At 46.4% G+C, this 25320-nt stretch overlaps 1 protein-coding gene and 1 pseudogene across 1 annotated transcript; one reads left to right on the plus strand and one right to left on the minus strand.

Annotated features, from left to right (window-relative positions):
- The first annotated feature begins 1280 nt into the window (after positions 1-1280).
- TBX21 (T-box transcription factor 21) lies at positions 1281-13753 on the plus strand. The gene is made up of 6 exons (XM_066366397.1): positions 1281-1948; positions 10448-10602; positions 10949-11070; positions 11587-11745; positions 11893-11954; positions 12182-13753. The coding sequence occupies exons 1-6, from the start codon at positions 1458-1460 to the stop codon at positions 12798-12800; spliced, it is 1608 nt and encodes a 535-aa protein (XP_066222494.1). The 5' UTR covers positions 1281-1457; the 3' UTR covers positions 12801-13753.
- A 6934-nt stretch (positions 13754-20687) lies between these two features.
- Positions 20688-21267, minus strand: LOC136393753 (AP-3 complex subunit sigma-1-like; annotated as a pseudogene).
- Between the last annotated feature and the right edge of the window lie 4053 nt (positions 21268-25320).

The following is a 25320-nucleotide window of genomic DNA, read 5'->3' on the forward strand; positions in this document are numbered from 1 at the left end:
GGGGCCAGCCCCCAGGGGAGAGTTGAACAGGGCTGAGGAGGCGGGGAGAGGAAAGGTAAGCCTTTACCAGATGAAAGTACTTTTCAAAACACTCTTTAAAAATGTAAATCTTTATCTATATATTGACGTGCAAAAAATTCCGTGACACCTTGTTGAGTGAAAAAGAAAAAAGCATTACAAAGCAGCACATGTGGTGTTTAATATAAAATTATGTATTTATGTGTGTGCTCTCCCACAAAAGACAGAGAGGTTGTGTTGCAGGGAGTAACATCTGGAAGGGTGGTCACCGAAATGTTAATCCTAAATTTGGGGTGATTTATACAGTCCCGGTTTCCTTCTTGTTGGCCGGCTTCTGAATGTGCCCAGAGTAGCTTTTCCATTTAGGTATAATAATAGACTGGAAGGTGCTGTGCAGAGACCCCCTCGCATGTAAGACTCACGGCTCCCCTGAAAAGTAGATCAGTTTCCCCCAGTCTATGAATGAGGCACTTGAGGCACCTTCAGACAAGGGAAGTGATTTGCTGGGGTCTCATACACCTGAGTGACAGGCAGAGCCAGTCCTGAGACTCTGAGCACTGGCAATCCAGTGCAACTTAAGAGTGTCCATCTAGTGCCCCTGGTGCCATGCCTAGGTGAGGGAGCTTTTGTGCACCCAGCCTGGCCCAGGGCCCTGCAAGTGCGAGGCTGTCGTCAGGTGTTCCCCAAGGAACCAGTTTAAAGTTCTGCCCTGGACCCAGAGAAACAAGATGCACTTGACATAACCCATCTAGGCCACCAGCCGGGAGAAAGAGCAGGAACGCTTCGTGCAAAGCCTCTCAGCACAGAGCCTGGGCACACAGTGGGCATCCATGAATATCTATTGAATATTCATGGTCGAAGTGGCTCTGAGCCTACAAGTGCTGCAAGAAGGCGCTTTAAGCCCCATCTAAGCCATCAACGAAGACTTCCCGCCGGAGGGGCTGAGCCTTCAAAAGTGGGTGGAATTTCCACGAGGGTCCAGAGAAGAGAAACAGGCTGGCGTGTCTGGTAGAGGGGCTGACCCTCCCAGGAGGCAAAGTCTTTAAGCGTGAATGAGGCGCGCGGGGACTCGCTCGTCTGCACCGTGGGGGCCTTTCCAGTGCTAGCCGCCAGCGTAGAATTTACCCAGTATTAGCCAAGGGGGCGGGGTGAGGCGGGGCGGGGCCGAGGCGGCGGGTGTCGAGGATCCAGAGAGCTTCATAAAGCCACAGCAAAGGCGCCGCGACACTAGTGACAGCGGCCCGCTGGGGAGGGAGCCCGGGAGCTGCCGCGCCCGCCGGCCGCGGACGCAGGACCCAGGCGTCCGAACCCGGGTTGCGGTGGGGCCCCCGCCCCCGGGGCCCGCCCCGCCCCGCCGCCGAGCGCTCGACTCTCTGGGCCACCCCCGCGCCGAGGGGGCCGGCCCTCGACGGCCGCGGGAAGGTGCCCTCCCGCCCCGCATGGGCGTCGTGGAGCGGGGCTGCGGAGACATGCTGACCGGCACCGAGCCGATGCCCGCGGGCGACGAGGGCCGGGCGCCCGGCGCCGACCCGCAGAGCCGCTACTTCTACCCAGAGCCGAGCGCGCAGGACGCGGCCGAGCGTCGTGGGGGCGCCGGCCTGGGGGCGCCCTACGCCGGGGGCGCCCTGGTGCCCGCCCCGCCGGCCCGCTTCCTCGGAGCCTACGCCTACCCGCCCCGGCCGCAGGCCGCCGGCTTCCCCGGGCCGAGCGAGCCCTTCCCGCCGACGCCGGGCGCCGAGGGCTACCAGCCTGGGGACGGCTACGCGGCCCCGGACCCGCGCGCCGCGCTCTACCCGGGGCCGCGCGAGGACTACGCGCTGCCAGCCGGGCTGGAGGTGTCCGGGAAGCTGCGAGTCGCGCTCAACAACCACCTGTTGTGGTCCAAGTTCAATCAGCACCAGACGGAGATGATCATCACCAAACAGGGACGGTGAGTGAGGCGCCTCCGTCCCGCCCGCCCGGAACTCGGACGCGGGTTTTGTTTGTTTGCTTTTCTCTCTCTTTTTGTGTCTCTCTCTCTTTTTCTGTCCAGAAGTTGCTAGGGTCTCCGTGTCCCTCACCGTTTTGATCTAGATTTTGCAGGGAGGGAGAGGGGCTGGTATTGAAAAGTTCTGGGAGATGACACCATCAGGCAGAACTCAGAAGGGGGATGGATGAGAGTGGGTGCAATGAGAAGTTACCTTGGTTGGGGGAACGGTGTTTCGGGCTACACCCAGAATTGGTGTATGTGCCCACTCTCTGCGTCAGCCCGGCGCAGTGGGCAGGGGAGGAGCTGATGTGGGTCTGACGGGGCAGGACACCGCTCAGCCCGTGTGGGGGAAGTGGAGGGGGAGGCAGAGGACAGTCTTGCAATATAGCCGTCACTAACCCAGCCCACGTCTCCCAGTGCCCACCTCACCCGTCCCCTCTGCTGCTGTTGTCCACAGATCAGCTCTGGAGGGCGGTAAGACTAGGATTTGGTGACATGGAGATGTGGTCGCCAAGTTTCCTTTCCGGTAGTACTTTAAGTTCATATGTCTGGGGAGGGGGGGTGCGTGTGTGCTGGGGGGTTAGTAAAGTATGTGGGGGACACAGATTCCCTCCTAGGAACCGGATCCTGCCAGAGGGCACAAATGCGCATGGGCCCAAGCAGGTGAGGCTAACCCATGGCTCCTAGCCGGCAGGCAGTCCCACACCCTTTGAGCTCTATTCCCTGAAAACCTATCCACAACCCTGTCCACATAATCACTGGTCCAGCCTGTGGAACCCACGGCTCAGGGCCCCCTGGGCTCAGTACGTGTGAGGTAGGGTTTGGTGCTGAGGGTGCTGCTTCCGGCCTGAGCCTCCTGTGTGGAGAAAGAAAGAGAAACTCACAACTTGTGTGGTATTTGTTTAGTAGGCAAGACTCTGAGCGGGCCTTGCTTCTGTCTGGCATGTTGGAGTGTGCACCCATCTTTCCCAGGGGGGGCCCTGTGAGCAGGGGACCAGCAAGGACCTGTCTGTGAAGGGGCTGTGGCTTCAGTGGACCTGGGAAGTGTTGAAGAGTGTATACCAAGTATGGGAATTGGAGAGAATGAGGGGACAGGCCATGCTGGGCTTGGCGGTTGGCATTTAATCTGGGTATTGCTGGAACATTCTTCCCTCCTGATGCTTTCTGTGGGGTGGCCTGGGATTGAGGGACCTGTCCATCAACCACAATTGGCTCAGATTGCTGAGCTATTCCTCTTTCTCTGGGACGGACCCAGGAAAGTTGGCATTTTCTTCAAGGGTACAACCTTCATCTCCAAGCTTTCTGATAATTCCTCTCTGCTCCCCTCAACCCTAGCCCTTCTGGGTACACCTAGGCCTGGCTCAGGCTTCTAGTTTCATTGTGTCTGACGTGGAGGGGACCCAGAAGATTTTGTCCACAGACAAGAAAACAGATCCAGAGTCAGTAAGAAACTCTTCTGAGGTTACACAGCACACCCATCACTGGCAGAACTGGTACCAGAACCCAGATGGTACCTGCCTGGGTTTCTCCCTCGGCCAGGAGTAAAAACAGCACCCACACTGTCCGAAGGCCCTGATGCATTCAGAGTGCTTTCACTTCCATTATCTCTCTGTGCGCGAGGTAGGCCCAGCGGGCTCCCCATTATACAGATGAGGGCACTGAGGCGCAAGGTCAGTAAGTGGCTTATGTTTGGTCGCACAGAGACCTGAACTTGGGCCTCTACCCTGTGTGTGGTCAGAAAGCCTTCCTCTCTAGGGCTTGGATTGGCTCTACCCACAGCCTACTGCCAGGCCCTGGCCCCTCCAGTCTCGAGAGATGGGGTGGATGGAGCACCAGCCAGAACTTTAGGACTGGGTACTAGGCCAGCTGCGGGTGTGCCCACAGGCTATTTAGGGAGGTATCTCAGGGGGGACATCTCTGAGTGTGGGTGTCCATCTCTTCCCCATGACCTCCTTCTTTCCTTTATGTTCCTCTTGACAAGTTTTGTTGTCTCTTATTTATAGCCATACACTTACTTTTAAAAAAATACTATTTAAATTTTTTAAAAATTTTATTTATTGATTTTTTTTTGTTTGTTTGTTTTTTTTTAAGAGAGAGGAGAGGAGACAGAGAGAGAAAGGCAGTGGGAGGAGCGGGAAGCATCAACTTATAGTAGTTGCTTCTCATATGTGCCTTGACCTGGCAAGCCCTAGGTTTTGAACCGGTGACCTCAGCATTGCAAGTTGATACTTTATAAACTGTGCCACCACAGGTCAGGCAAAAAAATTGGTTTTAATTTATTGATTTCAGAGAAAGAGGAAGGGAGAGAGATAGAAACATCAGTTTCTAGATGTGTCCTGACCGGGGATCGAACTAGCAACCTTTACGTATTGGGATGATGCTCCAACCAATTGAGCTATCCAGCCATGGCTGCTTACCTTTCTTTATTATGAAAAATTCCAGTACAGTTGATTCTCAAACTATATGCATTTGAATTGAGCATGTCCACTTATACGCCTATTTTTTTTCAATAAATACTATAAATGCATTTACTCATCCTTATGATTTTCTTAGTAACAGTTTAATTTCTTTAGCTTACTTTATTATAAGGATACAATAGATAATCCATGTAACATATAAAATATGTATTAATCGATTGTTTATGTTATCCATTAGGCTTCTGTTACTGGTCAGCAGTAGGCTATTGGTCGTTAAGTTTGGGGGGAGCCAAGTCATAAGTGAATTTTCAACTGCATGGAGGTTGGTTCCCCTAACCCCTGTGTTGTTCAAAGGTCAACTGTACATACAAACGTGGAGAGAAAAATGTAACGGCCTCCACCTACCCACACCCAGCTTCAACAGTTGTCAACACCAGTCCAATCTTATCCTTTATCCTCACTCACTTCATTTCCACCCCTCTGGTCTGCAGCTATATTAGTGATGGTGTAAAGAATTAGTAAGTAATTCTTAGACACTATTATTTCATCCTTAAATATTTCTTTATGCACCTCTAAAAATTATCTTTTATAAAATAAATATGATACCATTAGCAAACCTGAAAAGAAATGCTTAAATATCATCAAACTTCCCTGACTGTTTCTTTTTTTTCTTTTCTTTTTTTTTTTTACAGAGACAGAGAATCAGAGAGAGGGATAGACAGGGACAGAGAGATGAAAAGCATCAATTATTAGTTTTTCGTTGCATGTTGCAACACCTTAATTGTTCATTGATTGCTTTCTTATACATGCCTTGACCGCGGGCCTTCAGTAGACTGAGCCAGCGACCTTGGGCTCAAGCTGGTGAGCTTTTGCTCAAACCAGATGAGCCCTCACTTAAGCTGGCGACCTCGGGGTCTTAAACCTGGGTCTTCCGCATCCCAGTCCGACCTCTATCCACTGCGCCACCACCCGGTCAGGCCCCAGACTCTTTCTTAAGTATGTCTGTCTGTCCTACACTCCTCATGCTTTTGATCTGCCCCCCCCCCCCAGGGCCCACTTTGGACACTGCGGGCTCCCCTTTGGACGAGGGCAGTGACTTCTCACCGTTTTCTTTGAGGCCTCCCTTTGGACCAGGCCTCAGGGGTCCTGTGGTGGGATGGAGGAGACAGAGGGCACACCACCCCCAGTTCAGTCCCACCAGCCCTGAATCACCCCTTATCTGAGCTTGGGCTCCAGTGATCTGGGAAGATGGCGGCCATTTTTTTCTACTATTGGCTTCTGAAAAGCAAGAGTTGGTCTCAGAGAACAGCTCCCTTTCTGTCCTTCTGCTTTGGCAGGCTGGCCTTCCCTTCATGGGTTCCAGTGACCTGCCAGTCACTACCACATCACCCACGGCCTTCTTCCTTTTTGAAAAATCCTTCCAGCCCGGACCCACCCACAGCCCCACAGCCTTTTGCGTTGAGCTGACTCACTTGTTCCCGGATCCCTCCTCTCCCTCCCCCCCTAGGCCCACCACTCAGTATGGACCAGCACACTCACACTCTCCACCATGGGCAGGAGCTGGGCGGGAGCAGGCGGTGATTCCAGGCCCAGAGGCTGATCCAGGCAGCTCAGGTGGAGCTGGCAGGGGGAAACTGAGGACAAACTGATGGACTGGCTAACTGGAGATTTTAATGTTCAAATTTGTGTGTTTGTGGAGACTTGAGGTGCCGGATGGTACCCACCCCAGGCTTGTGTTGTGTTTCTGTGCGACACTGCATTTGTGCTATGAATATGTTGGTAAGCATATAATAGTTAACCGTAGACATTCTCAGTGGAGGAAGAGAGAGGCTGTGTGTGTGGGTGTGTGGGTGTACATTAATTGCTGGCAATCCCCACTTTTCTGGGTGTGATTAGTTGATTATTATAATTAAGATAACGTTGGGTAGGTCTCCTGTTAAGTAGCTCCATTTGCATTTGTGAACGTATGTGTGAAGTTAGGGGTTGATAAAACACTCTCGGTCCCACACAACCCTCTGTTGCCAGCCTCATCCACTGGGGTTCTCCCTTCCCTATAGTCCCAGTTCCAGGGACTTTATAAATCTTTCAAACATGTTTTTAGTTTAAAGGCTGTTTTATTTTGGGCCGATTGGCTTCATTTCTCTTACGGCAGTTGAAAACAGCTTTGCTTTGTGTTTGGCTGTTTGTTAATGGCTGTCTGACTTCTATTAAGTGGGTCTGGACCCCTTGACTGCGGAGCGCATTTTACATTTTGATAGGCACAAGGCATGGCCGGAGAACCCCCCTAAACTTACCACCTTATCTGTAGTGTATGAGAGGACCCAGGTTTCCCACGAGCCCATTAGCATTACGTGGACTATTACCAATTTTGAAACGTTTTGCCAACGTGACTGACGAAAACCGTCTCCTTTTCATTTGTACTTGGTGGTGAATTGGAATGGGTCAGAGGTGTCTGGGAGAGGGGAGGGATTCAACCATAACCCCAGGAATATTTCAAGGCAGGGTGGTCTTTAGGGGCGGCAGTGGAATTTGGGGTCTTGGACCCTGTCCTCTGAGAACAGAATGGTCAGTGGTCTTTTGTGTGTGGGGGTCTCAGTTTGACACCAGACCCATCTTTACTCCCTGTCCTTTCCAGCAAAGTGTCATGTAAATCAGGGGTTATTTTGAGATTCCAGCTGGTGGTGATTCTAGACTTTTAGGGTGAAATTGAGACCTCCCTTCTCCTCTGCCCTTCGCCATCCTCTTCCTGTGTGCCCTCCATTTCCCTGCACCAGCGACAAGCGAGATGGAGGGACGGAGACCGCAGCCTGTGCTCTGCAGTCAGGACACTCAGGCTCTGCTGTCCCCACAAGGAGCCGTCACCAAACCTCTTCAAGCCTTGTTTTCTTCAAGCATAAAATTGGAAATAACATTTTATATCTCAAAGGATTGGTTCAATGAACCGTCTGCTGCATAAGTAGAAGCTCAATGAATATGTTCCCTTCTCTGGTTTTGGTCCTAGAGATTTGGATGGGAACCAATGACCATATAGGAAAAGTGTGAATGGCCTGACCACCGTCGCAGAAGGAGTTGGTAGAAGGAATGGGTTGAAAATACACTCTCGATCACCTCATTCCTCATTTTTACTTCTCAAGATGACCAGCCTGCCGACTGGGACCCAGAGCCTGGAACTGGAACTCTGGACTCTTGCTCAGGGTCCGGCAGCCAGACTAGGGCTTTGACAGCTCTGGGTCTGGAAGAAGGTGGGATGGGGTGGGATGGGAGAGGGGGTGATCTGAGTTTCACATCTTTTGAAGATTTTTTTTTTTTTTTTTTTAGTGAGAGAAAGATAGACAGACACAGGTTGATTGGAAGGGAGAGAGATGACAAGCATTGTCTCATAGTTATGGCACCTTAGTTGTTCATTGATTGCTTTCTCATATGTGCCTTGACCGGGGGCTTCAGCTGAACCAATGACCCCTTGCTCAAGCCAGCAACCTTGGGCTCAAGCCAGCGACCTTTAAGCTTAAGACGGTGACCTTTGGGCTCAAGCCAGTGATCATGGGGTCATGTCTATGATCCCACACTCAAGCCAGCAGCCCTGTGCTCAAGCTGGATGAGCCCACACTCAAGCCAGCAACCTCAGGGTTTCAAACCTGGGTCCTCAGTGTCCCAGGCGAATGCTCTATATACTGTGCTACTGCCCGGTCAGGATCTTTTGAGCTTCTTAACAGCAGTCAGAGAAAATATAGACAAGAGTTACTATCTTTATTTATGGTTGAAGAAACTGAAATTTGGTTTGACAATTAACTTGTCCAAGATCATAAGGCCAGTAGGTCTCTTGATCTCAGCCCAGGGAAGTCTGAGGCAGAGAGGAATATAATAATCCACTCCCAGGAGACATCCCCAAGGTTGTTAAAGGTATTTCTCTGGGACCCTCTGGGGACTAGGATCTCACTTCTCCCCAGGTTTCCTCACTTGTGGACCAGTGCCTTTCCTCCTATCCCATGGAACTTCTTATAGGAGGAGAAGTGTATGGAAATGAAAAGCAATTCTCATGAGGGTAACTCTGACATCCTGAAAATTCTGTTCTTCCTGCTTGTGTTCAAAGAGAAAGGGCGAGCCCCTGGAGACGATGATGGCACTGGTACTGGCAGAGGTGGGGATCGTAGTGATGGTGGAGATGGTGGAGGGGTCATGGTAGTAATGATAATAGTGGAGTTGATGGTTGTGGTGATGGTTGAGGTGCTGGTTGTGATGACGGTAGTGATGATGGAATGGATACTGTAGTGATGGTGATACAGAGGTAGGTGATGGTTTTGATGGTGGAGGTGGTGCTTGTAGGGACGGCAGTTATGGTGAAGGTGGTGGACATGATATCGGAGTGCTTCTTTCTCTGAATTGATTACTCTGGCCCAATAACGCAGCCTCCCAACACCAACTTCCTCCACTTTCCCTGGTACCAGTATTTCGAGCACGAGGACTGTGCTCAGTAGAGTCCTCTTTCAGGTTGATGGAAAGCTCCACCTAAGACGTTAGCTACTTCTCTGGAGACCCAGGCCTGGGGCAGGCTATACTACAGACATCAGGCCCAGGAGGATGGGGCAGGGAGACCTGTGGGTGGGTGCCATGAGGCTAGGAGTGTGTTAGCACCGTGAGAGCCACAGTGGAGAAGATGATGTCAGACTGCCAGACCAAGGGCTTGGGGGACTGTGGCTGAGGACCTAGGAACTCCCTGTGGGGACTTGAGGCTTTGGTTTCCTCTAGGAAGCAAAGGTTACAGACAATGGAGTACAGCTAAAGTCTAGCAACTGACCATCTGAAAGAAAACCATTTTTAAAATGGTTTTCTTGACCAGGCGGTGGCGCAGTGGATAAAGTGTTGGACTGGGATGCAGAGGACCCAGGTTCGAGACCCCGAGGTCGCCAGTTTGAGTGCGGGCTCATCTGGCTTGAGCAAAAGCTCACCAGCTTGGACCCAAGGTCGATGGCTTGAGCAAGGGGTTACCAGGTCTGCTGAAGGCCCCCGTGGTCAAGGCACATATGAGAAAGCAATCAATGAACAACTAAGGTGTCGCAATGAAAAACTGATGATTGATGCTTCTCATCTCTCTCTGTTCCTGTCTGTCTGTCCCTATCTATCCCTCTCTCTGACTCTATCTCTGTCCCTGTATATACATATAAAAACAAAAAACAAAAAACCCTGATTTGTCCCTGGCTGGTTGGCTCAGTGGTAGAGCATTGGCCCAGGATGTGAATGTCCCAGGTTCAATTCCTGGTCAGGGCACACAGGAGAACTGACCATCTGCTTCTCTACCCCTCTCCCTTCTCTCTCTCTCTCTTTCTCTCTCCCTCTCTCTCTCCCTCCCTCCCCCTGCCTCCTGCAGCCATGGCTTGACTGATTCCAGTGAGTTTTCCCTGGACACTGAGGATGGCTCTGTGGTCTCTGCCTTAGGTGCTAAAAGAATGGCTCAGTTGCTGAGCAGTGGAGTAACATAAGGGCCCCAGATGGGCAGAGCATCACCCTCTAGTGGGCTTGCCGAGTGGATGCGGGTCTGGACATATGCAGAAGTCTGTCTTTCTGCCTCCAATTTTCTCACTAAAATAATAAATAAATAAATACCAATTCATAGTGTTTGCTGATTTCTGTGGTATAAATACTCCTATGGTGGCTGAGTTCAAGCTACCCAAGTGATATTACTGACTGTGGGGTTGGGACAAGTTGCGGAGTATTGCACATTATCTAGTATTTCCACAAACAGGTACAATAGATGTAAATAACCTCAACAGAAGAGATAATGGGAAGATGTAGTAAAAATTTGGGGAAGTAATGATTTTTTATTACCTTGGTTTATAATGTAATGTATTTCGTTGTGAGTTTATATAACTTAATTTTAAATTATGCCTGTTTTACAAATGGCTGGCAAACTTCCTGAACATTTTCAGCTGGCTGTTGTGAGGGGTGAGTGCGGACTCCAGCACACCAGTGATGGCCTTTGCACAACGTGCGGCTGTCTGGGCTTTGGGAGCTGATGGAAATGGGTGGGTCTCTTCCTTCTCCCCAGGCGGATGTTTCCATTCCTGTCATTTACTGTGGCTGGGCTGGAGCCCACCAGCCATTACCGGATGTTCGTGGACGTGGTCTTGGTGGACCAGCACCACTGGCGGTATCAGAGCGGCAAGTGGGTGCAGTGTGGAAAGGCGGAGGGCAGCATGCCAGGTATGCGCCCACTTGGGAGAAGTGGGCATTCTTTTTCTCAAGAATGGGCGCCCCCTGGTGGATCCAGGAGGAACCCTCAATTCCCTGCATCGGACACCTAGGATTTAATTCCTCCCCCACCCCCACTCCATCTTATCCTGCCCCTCCTACTTCTCGCTTCCATTCTGTTTGTCATCTTTTCTACTTCGCGGTGGTCTGTCTTCTGCTCCCCTTGCTCTGCCTCATCTGGTCCCTCCCCCCACCCCACATCCTTTGGGACAGCCCTTTCAGAACAGGCAAAGAAGGCCCATTATCACTGTGGGTCTGGCCCTGGGAGCTGCATGCCAAACAGGTTAACTGTCCACAGGAAACCGCCTGTACGTCCACCCAGATTCCCCCAACACTGGAGCCCACTGGATGCGCCAGGAAGTTTCATTCGGGAAGCTAAAGCTTACGAATAACAAAGGGGCCTCCAACAATGTGACTCAGGTGGGACTCCTCCCCAAGGGCTAGCCCTGCCCTCATCCCTGGGTTAGCAGGCCACAAGGGTGGCCTGCGGGCTGATACTGTTTTGTAAGAGTCACTTTTCTTCCTCTCTGACTCTCTTGACCTTGAGGGGAGGTTGAGGTGGGAGGAAGCTGAGTCTCAGGGCAGACAAGATGTCACATTCAGGCTGACACAGGCCAAACCAGTTTGGGGGTTTCTCTACCAAATCCCCGGCTGCCATTGCTTGGGTACCATCCTGGGCGTAGTGTTGGTATCTGTGCTCCCAGGGAATGGATGCCCTGAAAAGCCCCGTTTGTGAAAATACCTTGGTCACATCTGAGGATAGGAAATGAAACAAGAGGGTAGAATTGGTGCCTCCAAGGGGCTGGGGACTGAGGTTGGAAGGCCTGGGAGAAGTTACATGGTGGCAGGGCAGGGGAATGGGCACGATGACCTCAGGGTGGAGGACCCTTCAGACTCCCTCCTCCCCAGCCCCACAACCTTCTTGCTCTCCCTCAGATGATTGTGCTCCAGTCCCTCCATAAGTACCAGCCCCGGCTGCACATCGTAGAGGTGAATGATGGCGAGCCAGAGGCGGCCTGCAATGCTTCCAACACGCATATCTTTACTTTCCAAGAAACCCAATTCATTGCCGTGACCGCCTACCAGAATGCCGAGGTGAGGGCCGCCCCAGCGGCCGAGGGCGGGCCTGCACCCAGGAAGCAGAAGACAGGCAGAGTGGGGCCCCAGTCTCCCTTGGGAGGGATTGGAGAAGTTTCCTCTCCCCACACTTAGGACTCAGGACACTATTTTCCCTCTCTTTAGATAACTCAGCTGAAAATTGACAATAACCCTTTTGCCAAAGGATTCCGGGAGAACTTTGAGTCGTAAGTGCCACTGGTTTCAGCTCCCCTTTGCAGAGGCCTCCTCTTGATCCCCTAGACATGTGCTCAGCACATTTCCCTCTCTGGCCCTGAGGATGGGAGAGGCGGGTGGCTGCTGGAGGGGTGGTGGGGCGGGGAAGAAGGGTCCCCAAGGAGACACATGCTACAGGCAGTCTCATAGGTGCCCTGGACTGCTCCTGACCTCTCTCCTTGCCTCCTATTTTTTTCAGCATGTATGCATCTGTTGACACCAGTGTCCCCTCCCCAACTGGACCCAACTGTCAATTGCTGGGGGGAGACCACTATTCTTCTCTCTTACCCAACCAGTATCCTGTTCCCAGCTGTTTCTACCCTGACCTTCCTGGCCAGCCCAAGGATGTGGTTCCCCAACCTTACTGGCTGGGGACCCCCCGGGACCACAGCTACGAGGCCGAGTTTCGAGCAGTCAGCGTGAAACCTGCATTCCTGCCCTCGGCCCCTGGGCCCACCATGTCCTACTACAGAGGCCAGGAGGTCCTGGCACCTGGAGCTGGCTGGCCTGTGGCCCCCCAGTACCCTCCCAAGATGGGTCCGGCCAGCTGGTTTCGCCCCATGCGGACCCTGCCCATGGAACCTGGTTCTGGTGCTTCCGAGGGGCGGGGGTTAGAGGAGCAGGGCTCCACCCCACTGTGGACCGAGATCACCCCCATCCGTCCAGATTCTGGAGACTCGGGACTGGGCGAAGGAGACTCTAAGAGGAGGCGTGTGTCCCCCTATCCTTCCAGTGGCGACAGCTCCTCCCCTGCTGGGGCGCCTTCACCTTTTGATAAGGAAACTGACGGCCAGTTTTATAACTATTTTCTCAGTTGAGGAGATGACGTGATGAAAGGAACAGAAAGTGTTATTTGGTTGGAGAACGCCAACTAATGTAGACAACAGACTCGGGACTGAGCGGTCCCCAGCCCCCTCTGACCCTTCTGCTTTTGTCGTTGGTGGGGAAAGAGGGGGACCAAAAAGGATCCTGGGGTTCACTGGCTGCTTCTTGGCCCATGATGAAAGGAGCGTCCCTCCCCCTCCTGTGCCCTAACTACAGTCATTTACCTGGTGCTGCTTCCAGCTGTGGGTTCCCAGCTGGAGAACAGAAAACAGAACAGGAATGTCTTGGACACAAAAGAGCATCTCTCCTCTAGGGGGTCAGTGGGGGGTTCAGATGGGGAAGTGGAGGCTTAATTCTCATCGTCTAGAGGAACTTGCAGCATTTTTGTTTGCGTGTATGTTAATCCCTGATCTGAAAATAAATATGTGTGGATTTTATAACCGTCAGCCAGCCAGGGTCAGGGAGAGGACTCCGGTGACTCTGGGCTGCTGGCTTGGGCCCCACCCACTCAAAGACAGCAGGGGCCTGAGGGAGGGACTGGGAAGAGGGGGAAGGTGCATATCGCAGAAGCAATGTCTTGGGGAGGGTTGGTTATGTGTGTATGCGCTTTTCTTCTTTTGTGTTGTTTTGGAACAGGGGTGGCTATTTATTGTACAGAGAGTGGTGTCGGGATATATTTCTTTTGTCTTCATCACTTTCTGAAAATAAACATGAAACTGTCAAGTATATCCTGCTCTGGTGTCTGGGTGGGGGACACGGGGACCCCACTGGAGATGGCAAGTGCATCAAGGTAGATCTGTGGGCTCTGGAACAGAACCTGAATTTCTGAAGAAACTGTATCCCCTAGAAATCTGGAGGGGCTTCTTTAGGAGGTGAGCTGAGTTAGAGCAAGAACATACGTCCTACCCGTCAGTGCTCAGGTTGATGGTGATGCCACCTTGTGAGGTGTCTGGGGACAGAACCATCCCTCTGCCTGTGTGCATCCTGACCTGTGGAGGAGGGGGTGAGGGGGCAGGGCGGGGCTGGGTGGGGCTCTGAGGGGAAGGACAGCCTTGATTTCTCTTTGCATTTGTGGCAATTTGGTTCTCCATCTTCATTTTAAGGTTGTTCAAGGATCGAAGGAGTAAATGTAAATCGGACCACGTGAAATTGCTGTTTTTGTAGGTCAAAAACAGCCAAATATTGGCACTTTCCTAAGATTCAACCTAATACATAAAACAGTTTAGAACAGTGCCTGATAAACAGTAAGCACTAAGCGTGTAAATTATTGTTATTGTTACTACTTTATTTCTTTTTTTATTAAGTGAGAGGCAGGGAGGCAGAGAGACAGACTGTGCATGTGCTCCTACTGGGATCCACCTGGCAAGCCCCCTACTGGGCGATGCTCTGCCCATCTGGGGCCACTGCTCCATTGCTCAGCAGGCTGAGTGCCCTCACAGGGCCAACTCACAAGAGCCATGGCTGGGGGGGGGAGAGGAAAAGAAGGGGGAAGTGAGGGTTGGAGAAGCAGATGGTTGCCTCTCCTGTGTGCCCTGACCAGGAATTGAACCTGCGACTTCTACACGCTGTGCCAACGCTCTACCGCTGAGCCAAACAGCCAGGGATGTTGTTACTAACTTTCATTCTCTAGCTCTGTTTCTCTCTCTCTCTCTTTCTCTCTCTCTCTCTTTCTCTCTCTCTCTCTGCACAGATGAATTGTGTTTGATACATATTTCTTTTAAAGAATTTAAGCAATGCAGAAAGGTATAAAAACAGCAATAATTTATTTATCTCAAATCTTATCACCCATCAATACATAATATCAATACTAACATTAGATGGGTTAGATAGAAAGACAGAAATACTTTTATAAAATTGGATTCATACTGAAAATGCTTTTTCTTAGTCAACACTCAACACTACTGAATATTAGTTAACAGAATATATAGCAACAACAACAAAAACAACAAAAAAAACCCCAAACTTTCAAATGAATGAAAGGAATTGCTGAACTCAAGATCCATTTTTCTTCATGATAAGAAATATTCCCCCAGAAGAGCACTGTAAAGTTAAGAAAGGATCTTATGGGAAACATGAACAGGTTGGAGTTATTTTGTCTGTCTCAGCCTAACTTAGGGTGCCCCCATTCTAATGGAGGAACGTCCTTATGGGCTTGGAAATGTTGTCACAATTCTGTTTGGAGCCTGGAAAACTTTGCTTCTGTCCCAGTTCACGTCTCTTCCTTTACTGGTCTCTACCCAGAGGCCATCTTCATCACCGCCTCGTCAGAAGAAGGAGAAGATAAGGAGACATATTTGGTTCCATTTTCTCGGATTTGAAAGCTCAGAATTTTGTAAATGATGCTAGGAGTTTCCCGGAATTGTACTCTGTGAGTGCAGCTTACTCCTCCTCCCTACCCCACCCTTTTGGCTGTCGCTCTCTGGAGTTAACGGTATTAAGTTGGGCTTATTTCCTTTCTTGGGAAACTGTTGTTAGTAATTACAATACTCTTCTCCCCCACTGTTTTTAAAGTGGTTTTGTTCACTTCATCATCCACTGAGGTAAGGGAGTTGTGATAGAGTCATACCTCATCACTTTTTTCCAGAAACCTGGCTGCATATGCTTTGATGCTGTCATAAAGGTTCATTACTATTATTTCTTCTCAATTAAATATACCTTTTACTGATACATATATTACTGAATATATATGTATATATTATATATGACTATAATATATATACATACATAGTCTTTAGTTTCTGTAATGCATTTTGCCCAAAATAGTGTATGGTTTGGCATTTATATTCTAATTTGTACTTTGTTTTTATTTGAATTCACCTGATAAAATTTTTCATATTCAGTTGATAATGTCTTGGTTTTATTTTGTTGTAGTTATGTCTTTGTCAAGCAGCAAACTAAGAATATTAAAACACATTTTAAGACTCTTATACTATTTGTAATAATGATCATTGATTAACCCATTACACAACTCAAAAACTTAAACACTAATTAATATCATAGCTAGTTGTATATTACTCTGTCCCATTTCTCACCTTTGTAGATAACCAGTATCTTGATTTTTGTGTTTTTTCATGCTTTAAAAATTGTATTAACACTTTATATATCTCATTATTGCATTATTTAGTTCTAGTTGTTTTGAACTTTATAAAAAGTATGTATGTCTCTATATATCTTATATTATGCATGAACAGGGAATATTTTTCATTTATTTAGGTCACCCTTAAGGTCCTTCAGTAATGTTTTACAATTTATATATATATAGAGATCTTATACATCTTTTATTATATTTATCCCTAGGTTTTTTTTTCTCTATAAAGGTATCTCTTAAAAATATATGTTTTCTGCCTGACCTGTGGTGGTGCAGTGGATCAAGCGTCGACCTGGAATGCTGAGGTCGCTGGTTCAAAACCCTGGGCTTGCCTGGTCAAGGCACATATGGGAGTTGATGCTTCTTGCCCTTCCCCCCTTCTCTCTCTCTCTCTCTCTCTGTCTTTCTTCTCTAAAAAAAAAAAATGAATAAAATAAAGAGACATACAATTGCTCACTTATTAAAAAATCTGTAAAAAAAATATGTTTCCTAATTGTTTGTCACTGGTATATAGAATTACAATTGATTTTTGCATGCTGATCATAAGATCCAGTCATCTTGCTATACTCTTATTATTTTACAGTGCTTTGCTATAAAATTATATTTTCTCTGTGGCTAATCAGATTATTTTAAATAATGATAGTTTTATTTCCTCCTTTCTAATCATTATGCTTCTAATTTTTTTCTTATTGTGCTGTCCAGAACTTCAAATGTTAGTTTCTTGCCTTTTGGGGGATGATTCCCACCCCTTATTTATTTCTCTTTTTGCTTTATGCTGGTTTGGCATTTCTATAATTTATTTCTATTATTTTAGTAGTTACTCTATACATTTTCATATGCACATTTTATCTAAAAACTTGAATGATATTTTGCTTCCCTTCTGGATAGTAAACAATTTTAGATCACTTTATTTCTGATTACTTCCCTCCTGACACTATTGTTTTCCATCCCAATTTACCGATTTTGAATGTTTCAGTTCTGTCTTATTTTCATCCTCACAGATTAGACACCTGCATTACTTTACTGAGACAGTATTTGTTGGAGTTTATTTTTATGTTACTATTCTTTTTGTTCTTTTTTCATTTTTCATTTTATTTTTATTCTTTAGTGAGGAGAGAGAGAGAAAGAGAGACAAGGAGGAAGGACCGGAAGCAGCTTGTAGTTGCTTCTTATATGTGCCTTTACCAGGCAAGCCCAGGGATTTGAACCAGTGACCTCAGCATTCCAGGTCAACGCTTTATCCACTGCGCCACCACAGGTCAGGATCTCTTAATTTTTGCATTTCTATCTTTGCCTGGGACCACTTTCCTACTTCTTGAACTAAATCCTTTATGAGTTCTTTCAAAGTGTCTTTGTAAATCCTTCATGTGCTTGTTTTTTTTTTTATAAAGATTATTGTATTTCCTCTCATTATTATACCTCTTTTTTTTTTTAATTTATTCATTTTTAGAGAAGAGAGAGAGAGAGACAGAGATGGAGAGAGGAGAGGTCGAGAGAGAGAAGGGGGAGGAGCTGGAAGCATCAACTCCCATATGTGCCTTGACATAGGCAAGCCCAGGTTTCGAACCGGCGACCTCAGCATTTCCAGGTCGGCGCTTTATCCACTGCGCCACCACAGGTCAGGCTCCTCTCATTATTGAATGACAGTTTTGCTGAGCACACAATTTTCAGTGCACAGTGATTTTTTGTTAACATTTTATGAAAGTTGTTCCACTGTCTTCTGGCTTCCATTATTGTTTGTGCAATCTGCTGTTATTCTAATTATCATTCTTTTATACATCATCTATCTTTTTCTTTCTGCTTTCTAGATCTTCTATTTATATTTGAGGCCCAACAGATTCACCATAATGACAAGGTATGAATTTATTTTTTTTCTGATGATATTTGTATTATGTTGTGCTTCCTGGGTCTGAATAGTCGTGGTTTTCATCAGTTCTGAAAATTCTCCTTCATTATTTCTTTAAATATTGCTTTTTTCTATTCTCTCTAATTTTACCCTTTGGGACTCCAATCAGATGAATGCCAGATGTTTTCGATTCTATTATATTTCATGTCTCACAACTTTTTATTGTATTTTTTCCCTTTGTTACACTCTGGATAAATTCTTGGGATATATATTTTAGTTTAATTCTACTTTTAACTGTATCTAATATGCTGATTATCTCACCCATTGAGATTATTTTCACAGTTTACAAACACTTTTCAGAAATTTTTATATATTTCTATTTAGATTTATTTCAATATTGTGCTTTGCATTTTTATAAGTGCATTTTTCTAGTTTGTACTATCCTGATGGTTTCCTGTTCTATGTTTTCCCTTATAATTGCATTTTTTGTCCCTGTAAACATTTATACAAAGCCATTCTATGTTTTGCATTTGACATTTCTAACATATTTTGTCTTTGTGGATAGTGGTAAGGGCATTATCTAAATATGTTGCTTCTTCTGATTCTCACTCAGCATGGGTTTGCCTTCTTTCACGGTTCGTGGTCTTTATTTGTAAGATCATATTTGACTTTTAACCCATGAAAGTCCTGTATGACTAACTTGGGGAAACTTTCTACCACTGATGATGCCTTTGTTTCAACAGATGTGTGACACCAAATTATGGCTTGATTTTTCTCTCCAGCAGTGTAGTTGCCTTTCTTCGCTCAGGGCTCCAAATGAGTGAGACAGAAGTTTCCAAGCCTCTAAGGAGTAGGCCTGGAACTGGAGCAGCATCACTCCCACTACAGTCTATTGGTCAAGACCAACCCATATGCAGGGAGAGGGGAAACCTCTGGATGGAAGGAAGGGCATATGCTGCCCAGCCATTGCCCTGGGATCTTTTCCTCGCCATCAGCCTGGGCACTGTCTTCATGTTTCTCTTGTGTTGGCTCTCCTGTTTCCTGGATCACATGTCTTTTTCTTTCTTTGTTTATTTTCTTGCTTTGTTAAAGGACATCTCCCCCCAATCCCATTTTCTTAAAGTTATTTTCTGGTGCACAAGAGGTAAAACTTCTGGGTTTTTTTAATAACAGTGATAAAATATACTTTTATTTACTTTGTTGAATTAGAGGGTCATAAAAAGTTATTGCTAAAGTAGATATCAGGCAAACAGAAGAGTGCTTTAGAAATCCAGGAAATCCAGTTACCTTGGGCCTGACCAGGAGGTGGTGCAGTGGACAGAGCATCGGACTGGGATGTAGAGGACCCAGGTTCGAGACCCTGAGGTCGCCAGCTTGAGCGCGGGCTCATCTGGTTTGAGTAAAAGCTCACAAGCTTGGACCTAAGGTTGCTGGCTTGAGCAAGGGGTTACTCGGTCTGCTGAAGGCCCACAGTCAAGGCACATATGAGAAAGCAATCAATGAACAACTAAGGTGTTGCAACGAAAAACTGATGATTGATGCTTCTCATCTTTCTCTGTTCCTGGCTGTCTGTCCCTATCTATCCCTCTCTCTGACTCTCTCTCTGTCTCTGTTAAAAAAAAAAGAAAGAAATCCAGTTACCTTGGTGTTTATTTAAACTAAGAGAAAAAGGTCATACTCTTCTCACACAATACATATTTGGTTCTTTTTTTAAAATTAATTTTAATGGGGTGACATTGATCAATCAGGGTACATAGGTTCAGAGAAAACATCTCCAGGTTATTTTGACATTTGATTATGTTACATACCCCTCACCCAAAGTCAAATTGTCTTCCATCACCTTCTATCTGGTTTTCTTTGTGTCCCTCCCCTCCCCCCACTCTCTCTATCTCCTCCCCACCCCTGTAACCACCACACTCTTGTCCATGTCCCTGAGTCTCATTTTTATGTCCCACCTATGTATGGAATCATATAGTTCTTAATATTTGGTTCTTTAAAAAAAATACAATTGTGACAAATAACAGAAAGAATTAAGGAGTATTGCATTTGCGATCCATACAAAACATCAACATTTTGAATTGTACATAATTTAAAGAAATGTTTCAAACACTTTTAGAAATATTGTTGTAGTCAATACATAGAGGCATGCTTGCCTGACCTGTGGTGGCGCAGAGGATAAAAGCGTCAACCTGGAAACACTGAGGTTGCCGGTTCAAAACCCTGGCTTGCCTGGTCAAGGCACATATGGGAGTTGATGCTTCCTGCTCCTCTCCCCCCTCTCCCTGCTCTCTAAAATGAATTAAAAAAATTAAAAAAAAATACATAGAGGCATGCCTTAGATGAGCACAAGGATACAGTTTAGGAAAGAAAGAAAAAATTATACTGGAAATACTCAATTTCTTCAGAATCACTAAGCAAGAAAAATGACATTGAACTGCTATACTGATTTTATATAACCTCTATATAGTACCTTGACTTAAAACCAAAGGCAAAAGTTAAGATTCTCATCTATTTTTGGTAAACAACTACATGGTAAACTTGGATGACTTTTCCCCTATATTTTACCTGGGAGTGGCTTTTTTTTTTTTTTTTTTTGAGAGAGAGAGAGAGAGAGTGAGAGAGGAGAGAGGGACAGACAGACAGGAAGGGAAAGATGAGAAGCATCAACTTTGTTGTTGCAGCACTTTTGTTGTTCATTGATTGCTTTCTCATATGTGCCTTGACCAGCAGACTCCAGCTGAACCAGTGATCCCTTGCTCAAGCCAGTGACCTTTGGGCTCAAGCCAGTGACAATGAGGTTATGTCAATAATCCCATGCTCAAGCCAGTAACCCCACGCTCAAACTGGTGAGCTCAGGGTTTAGAACCTGGATCCTCAGTGTCCCAGGTCTATACTCTATCCACTGTGCCACTGCCTAGTCAGGAGGTAGTGGCCTTTAAAATGTTTTTATTTAAAATAGGGAAGATTTGGCACTTTTATACTGATGTCACCAATGTTAATATTCCTTGGAATCTCAGGAAGATTCATATTCTTTCCAGTTGTTACAGCTCAGGCTGGAGCTACTGCTAAGCCAGCCTCAGATGTCTCTAGTTTATTTTGTGCATCAATTTTTGTAACAATTTAATTCATGTTGGTCTCCAATGCCATTTATCCATCACCATTTCTACAAGAATATTGTGAACCTGTGTACATGGGAAATTATAACCAGTTCACAGACATTTTCAAAACACTTATCTAATGTTTCTACAAACACTTGAATTAGACCTAAAATGCCATGTTCAGTTTCTGAAGAATCCACACAGAAGACAAAATATAACGTTGCATGATGTCTATAAATCAGTTTGTTGTCAGATCCTCTGATTAATAACCTTCCTTCTAGGAAATTAAAAACGTTTTCATCTCTGTTAGATACTAAATAGAATGTCTCCCTGATGATTTGTTGTTGTGTGTCTTCATTGTAAGGCTGGTAGACCTTAGAGAGCCACAGCTTCCAGTGGTCATTAAAGATGAGGATTGCCTTGATCATGGCTGAGCCCAGCAGACCTGGTGCTTGCTAGGGGACAGGGCAGGGGCAGGAGTGTGATCCTTGCCTGAGGATCTTGCCAGTGCTCCTTCCCCACCTCCCACCTCCCACACCTGTGCCTGAGTTTTAAATATGTCTGAAAATGTCTTGGTTTTACATGTACAGTTGAGTGATAGCTTCACTGGGTATAGAAGTCTAGGTTACACATAATTTTCTCTTGGAATTTTCAAGACATTTCTCTCTTGTCTCTTAGTTTTTTCAGTATTGCTTTTAAGAAGTCTGATACCAGTTTGATTCATGATCCTTTGTGGATGGTTTTGGATCCTCTCTTTACCTCCCGTATTTTGAATATTTTAGATTATATGCTTTGGTCCAAAGACTTTGGGTTTTTTCCCTCCGTTTATTATTCTAGGACACTTAATGAGATATATCAATTCAGAGACTCTGTCCTTCATTCTTAGAAACTTTCTCTTTTATCCTTTCTTTTGTTTCCCTCTCAACTCCTTTTAGTCATACAATAGATATCCTAGGTTGATACTGTCATTTTATTTTCTAACTTTAATAATTTTCTTTTTATTGTGATTTTAAAGAGTTTATAATGTTTATCTTCTGATTCTGTTATTGATTTTAAATTTTTTCCAATCTTGTTTTTAATTCTAAGAACTCGATCTTATTCTCCCAATGTTTTATAGCCCCTTATACTTGTTCTGTGGATAAAATATCTTCATTATAGTAGTACCTTGACACATGAGCACTTTAAATCACAAGCAATTTGAGAGACGAGCAGTCACTAGCGGGATTTTTTGCTTTAGTTCACGAGCAAATATTTGAATCACAGGCTTCCGCCACCCTCCACTAGATAGCCTGCCAAATGTTCTGAAAGGGAGGAAGAAACAAACTTCCATGGAAATGTTTTTGTTGAAATGTCCTCTAAGTCAAAGTGAGGAAAGTGTGGCTAAAATGTCAAAAGTCAGTGCAGAAAATGATGATTGTTGGACAAATGAGTTTGTAAAATTTGTATTTTCTGAATTTGCTCACTTTTATTGTTAAATATGGCACTGGGCAGCTGTCTGTGAAATTGTGAAATTGCTAATGATCTTCCTACTTGGGAAGGGCCATTGTTATGGCCCTTCACCCCCTCCATCAGCATCTTCACCTGACCTTGAAGGTAAATACACTCCATAAACTAGTTTATTTCTTTACATTCTTTCTTATTATGTATGCGTGTGTGTGTATTTGTTATTTATAAAGTACATTTTCTTATTTAAAAACATATAAAACAAAAAATTCATGTGGTTTTTGGGGGCTGGAACAGATTAATTGCATTCCCATTCCCATTAATTTAAATGGGGAAATTCGATTTGACACATGAGTAAATTGAGTCATGAGCTTGGCCATGAAATGAAATAAACTCATGTGTCAAGGTACCACTGTATTATTATTATTATTATTATTATTATTTTATTATTATTATTATTTTGTATTTTTCTGAAGCTGGAAACGGGGAGAGACAGTCAGACAGACTCCCGCATGCGCCCAACCGGGATCCACCTGGCACGCCCACCAGGGGCAACGCTCTGCTCACCAGGGGGCGATGTTCTGCCCCTCCGGGGTGTCGCTCCATTGCAACCAGAGCCACTCTAGCGCCTGGGGCAGAGGCCATGGAGCCATCCCCAGCGCCCGGGCCATCTTTGCTCCAATGGAGCCTCGGCTGTGGGAGGGGAAGAGAGAGACAGAGAGGAAGGAGAGGGGGAGAGGTGGAGAAGCAGATGGGCACCTCTCCTGTGTGCCCTGGCCGGGAATCGAACCCGGGACTTCTGCACACCAGGCCAACACTCCACCACTGAGCCAACCGGCCAGGGCCTATTATTATTATTATTATTAAGGTGAGAGATGGGGAGGCAGAGAGGCAGAGAGACAGACTCCTGCATGTGCCCCAACCCAGATCCACTTGGTAAGCCCCCTACAGGGTGATGCTCTGCCCATCTGGGGCCACTGCTCTGTTGCTTGGCAATTGAGCTATTTCAGCACCTGAGACGAGGCCATAGAACCATCCTTAGCACTCGGGGACAACTTGCTCAGACTATTTGAGCCATGACTGCAGGAGAGGAAGAGAAAGAAAGGGAGGGGGCGGGGTAGAGAAGCAGATAATTGCTTCTCCTGTGTGCTCTGACCAGGAACCGAGCCCAGGACTTCCACATGCCAGGCCAACACTCTACCACTGAACCAACTGGACAGGGCTGAAATATCTTCTTATATTTCTAAATATATTAATTAGAAGGGGAAGTTCTTCTTTTTCTTCTTATAGTATCTGTTTTTTTCAAAGTTTTTTTTAATGTTCATTTATTTTTTATTTCTTCTTTCATATTGGAGGCTTTGCTCAAATTGGTGACTCTTGGATATTTGTTCATATTTTAAAACAACTTGATATATGAAAATGTTGTTCATATATAAGAACAAGGCATACTACTAAGAAGAAGAAGGAGGAGGAGGAAGAGAAGGAAGAGGAGGAGTAGGGGGAGTAGGAGGAGGAGGAAGAGGAGGAGGAGAAGGAGTAAAAAGGGAAGGGGAAGGGGAAGAGGAAGGAGAAGGAGAAGAAGATGGCACTATAAGGCTACATGAGAGATCTTATGTGTGTGCGGGGGGACGGGTTAACCCTGAACTTCTCTTCAGGATGATATGAAAGGATGATCAGATGAGGAAATGCAATGGTGTGCTGGAGCTGCCTCCCACCAACTTACAGAAGCTGAATGTGCACATATTTCCCAACTCTGCATTCGGTAGCATCATGATGGTGGCTTGAAATTGTCCATGGGAGTATTTATGCTATGGAAATCAACAAATGCCACAAATAATAGCACACTTTCACCCTGGCCGGTTGGCTCAGTGGTAGAGCGTCGGCCTGGCGTGCGAGGGACCCGGGTTTGATTCCCGGCCAGGGCACATAGGAGAAGCGCCCATTTGCTTCTCCACCCCCCCTTCCTCTCTGTCTCTCTCTTCCCCTCCCGCAGCCGCAGCCGAGGCTCCATTGGAGCAAAGATGGCCCGGGCGCTGGGGATGGCTCCTTGGCCTCTGCCCCAGGCGCTAGAGTGGCTCTGGTCTCGGCAGAGCGACGCCCCGGAGGGGCAGAGCATCGCCCCTGGTGGGCGTGCCGGGTGGATCCCGGTCGGGCGCATGCGGGAGTCTGTCTGACTGTCTCTCCCCGTTTCCAGCTTCAGAAAAATACAAAAAAAAAATAAAAAAAAAATAGCACACTTTCTCCCAGATTTCTGGCTGTTAAACATTTACTACCGTATCACTGGGAGCTCGTTTGTTAATCTATAGAGCTCTTTTCTACTGAGTTATTATTAAGTTTTCCTAGGACTTAGAAATTCCTTCCTGGCTGACTGCATTCTAGAGAAATTGGGTGTCTACTTTTTTCTTTTATAAACTTTCACTTAAACTTTCTGCTTTCAGCCTTGTCTCACCCCTCTTAACACTGCAAGTCCCATGCCTGTTCTCGTTTTCTTCAGAGATGTCCTTTTACGTGGTGTTGGTGGTGAGATGGTTGCTTGGCTGCTCAAGGTGGAAAGTAGCCATGGCATCTTGATACCTCTGATGTCAAATTTTTAGCCATTCCACCAATTTTTAGTGCCATGCCTCAAGTCAGATGAGCCCGTGCTCAAGCCAGTGACCTCAGGGTTTTGAACCTGGGTCCTCTGTGTCCCACGCTGACACTCTATCCGCTGCGCCACTGCCTGGTCAGGCTCAATACACAATTTTTAAACTAAATACTCTTCATTAATTTTGAATGGAACCTCGTAGATAGTTTTAACCTTCACAAGCTGGCTTTCCCCCCATTTATGTGAGTTTTATTTAATTTTGTTTTAGATCACCTCTCATCCAGTTTGTATTAATTTTTCAGGGGCATCTATAACTCTGTGACTTGATCACTACCTCTGTTTCTCTTCCTGTTATTTTATTTTCATCTTTGAAAACTTATATTCTGTACTCTGGAGGGGATTTCCACATTTATCTTAGCACTGGGATATTAAGTTAGGAATGACGAAGACTAAT

Source organism: Saccopteryx leptura, chromosome 2 (assembly GCF_036850995.1).
Source record: "Saccopteryx leptura isolate mSacLep1 chromosome 2, mSacLep1_pri_phased_curated, whole genome shotgun sequence".
NCBI lineage: Eukaryota > Metazoa > Chordata > Mammalia > Chiroptera > Emballonuridae > Saccopteryx > Saccopteryx leptura.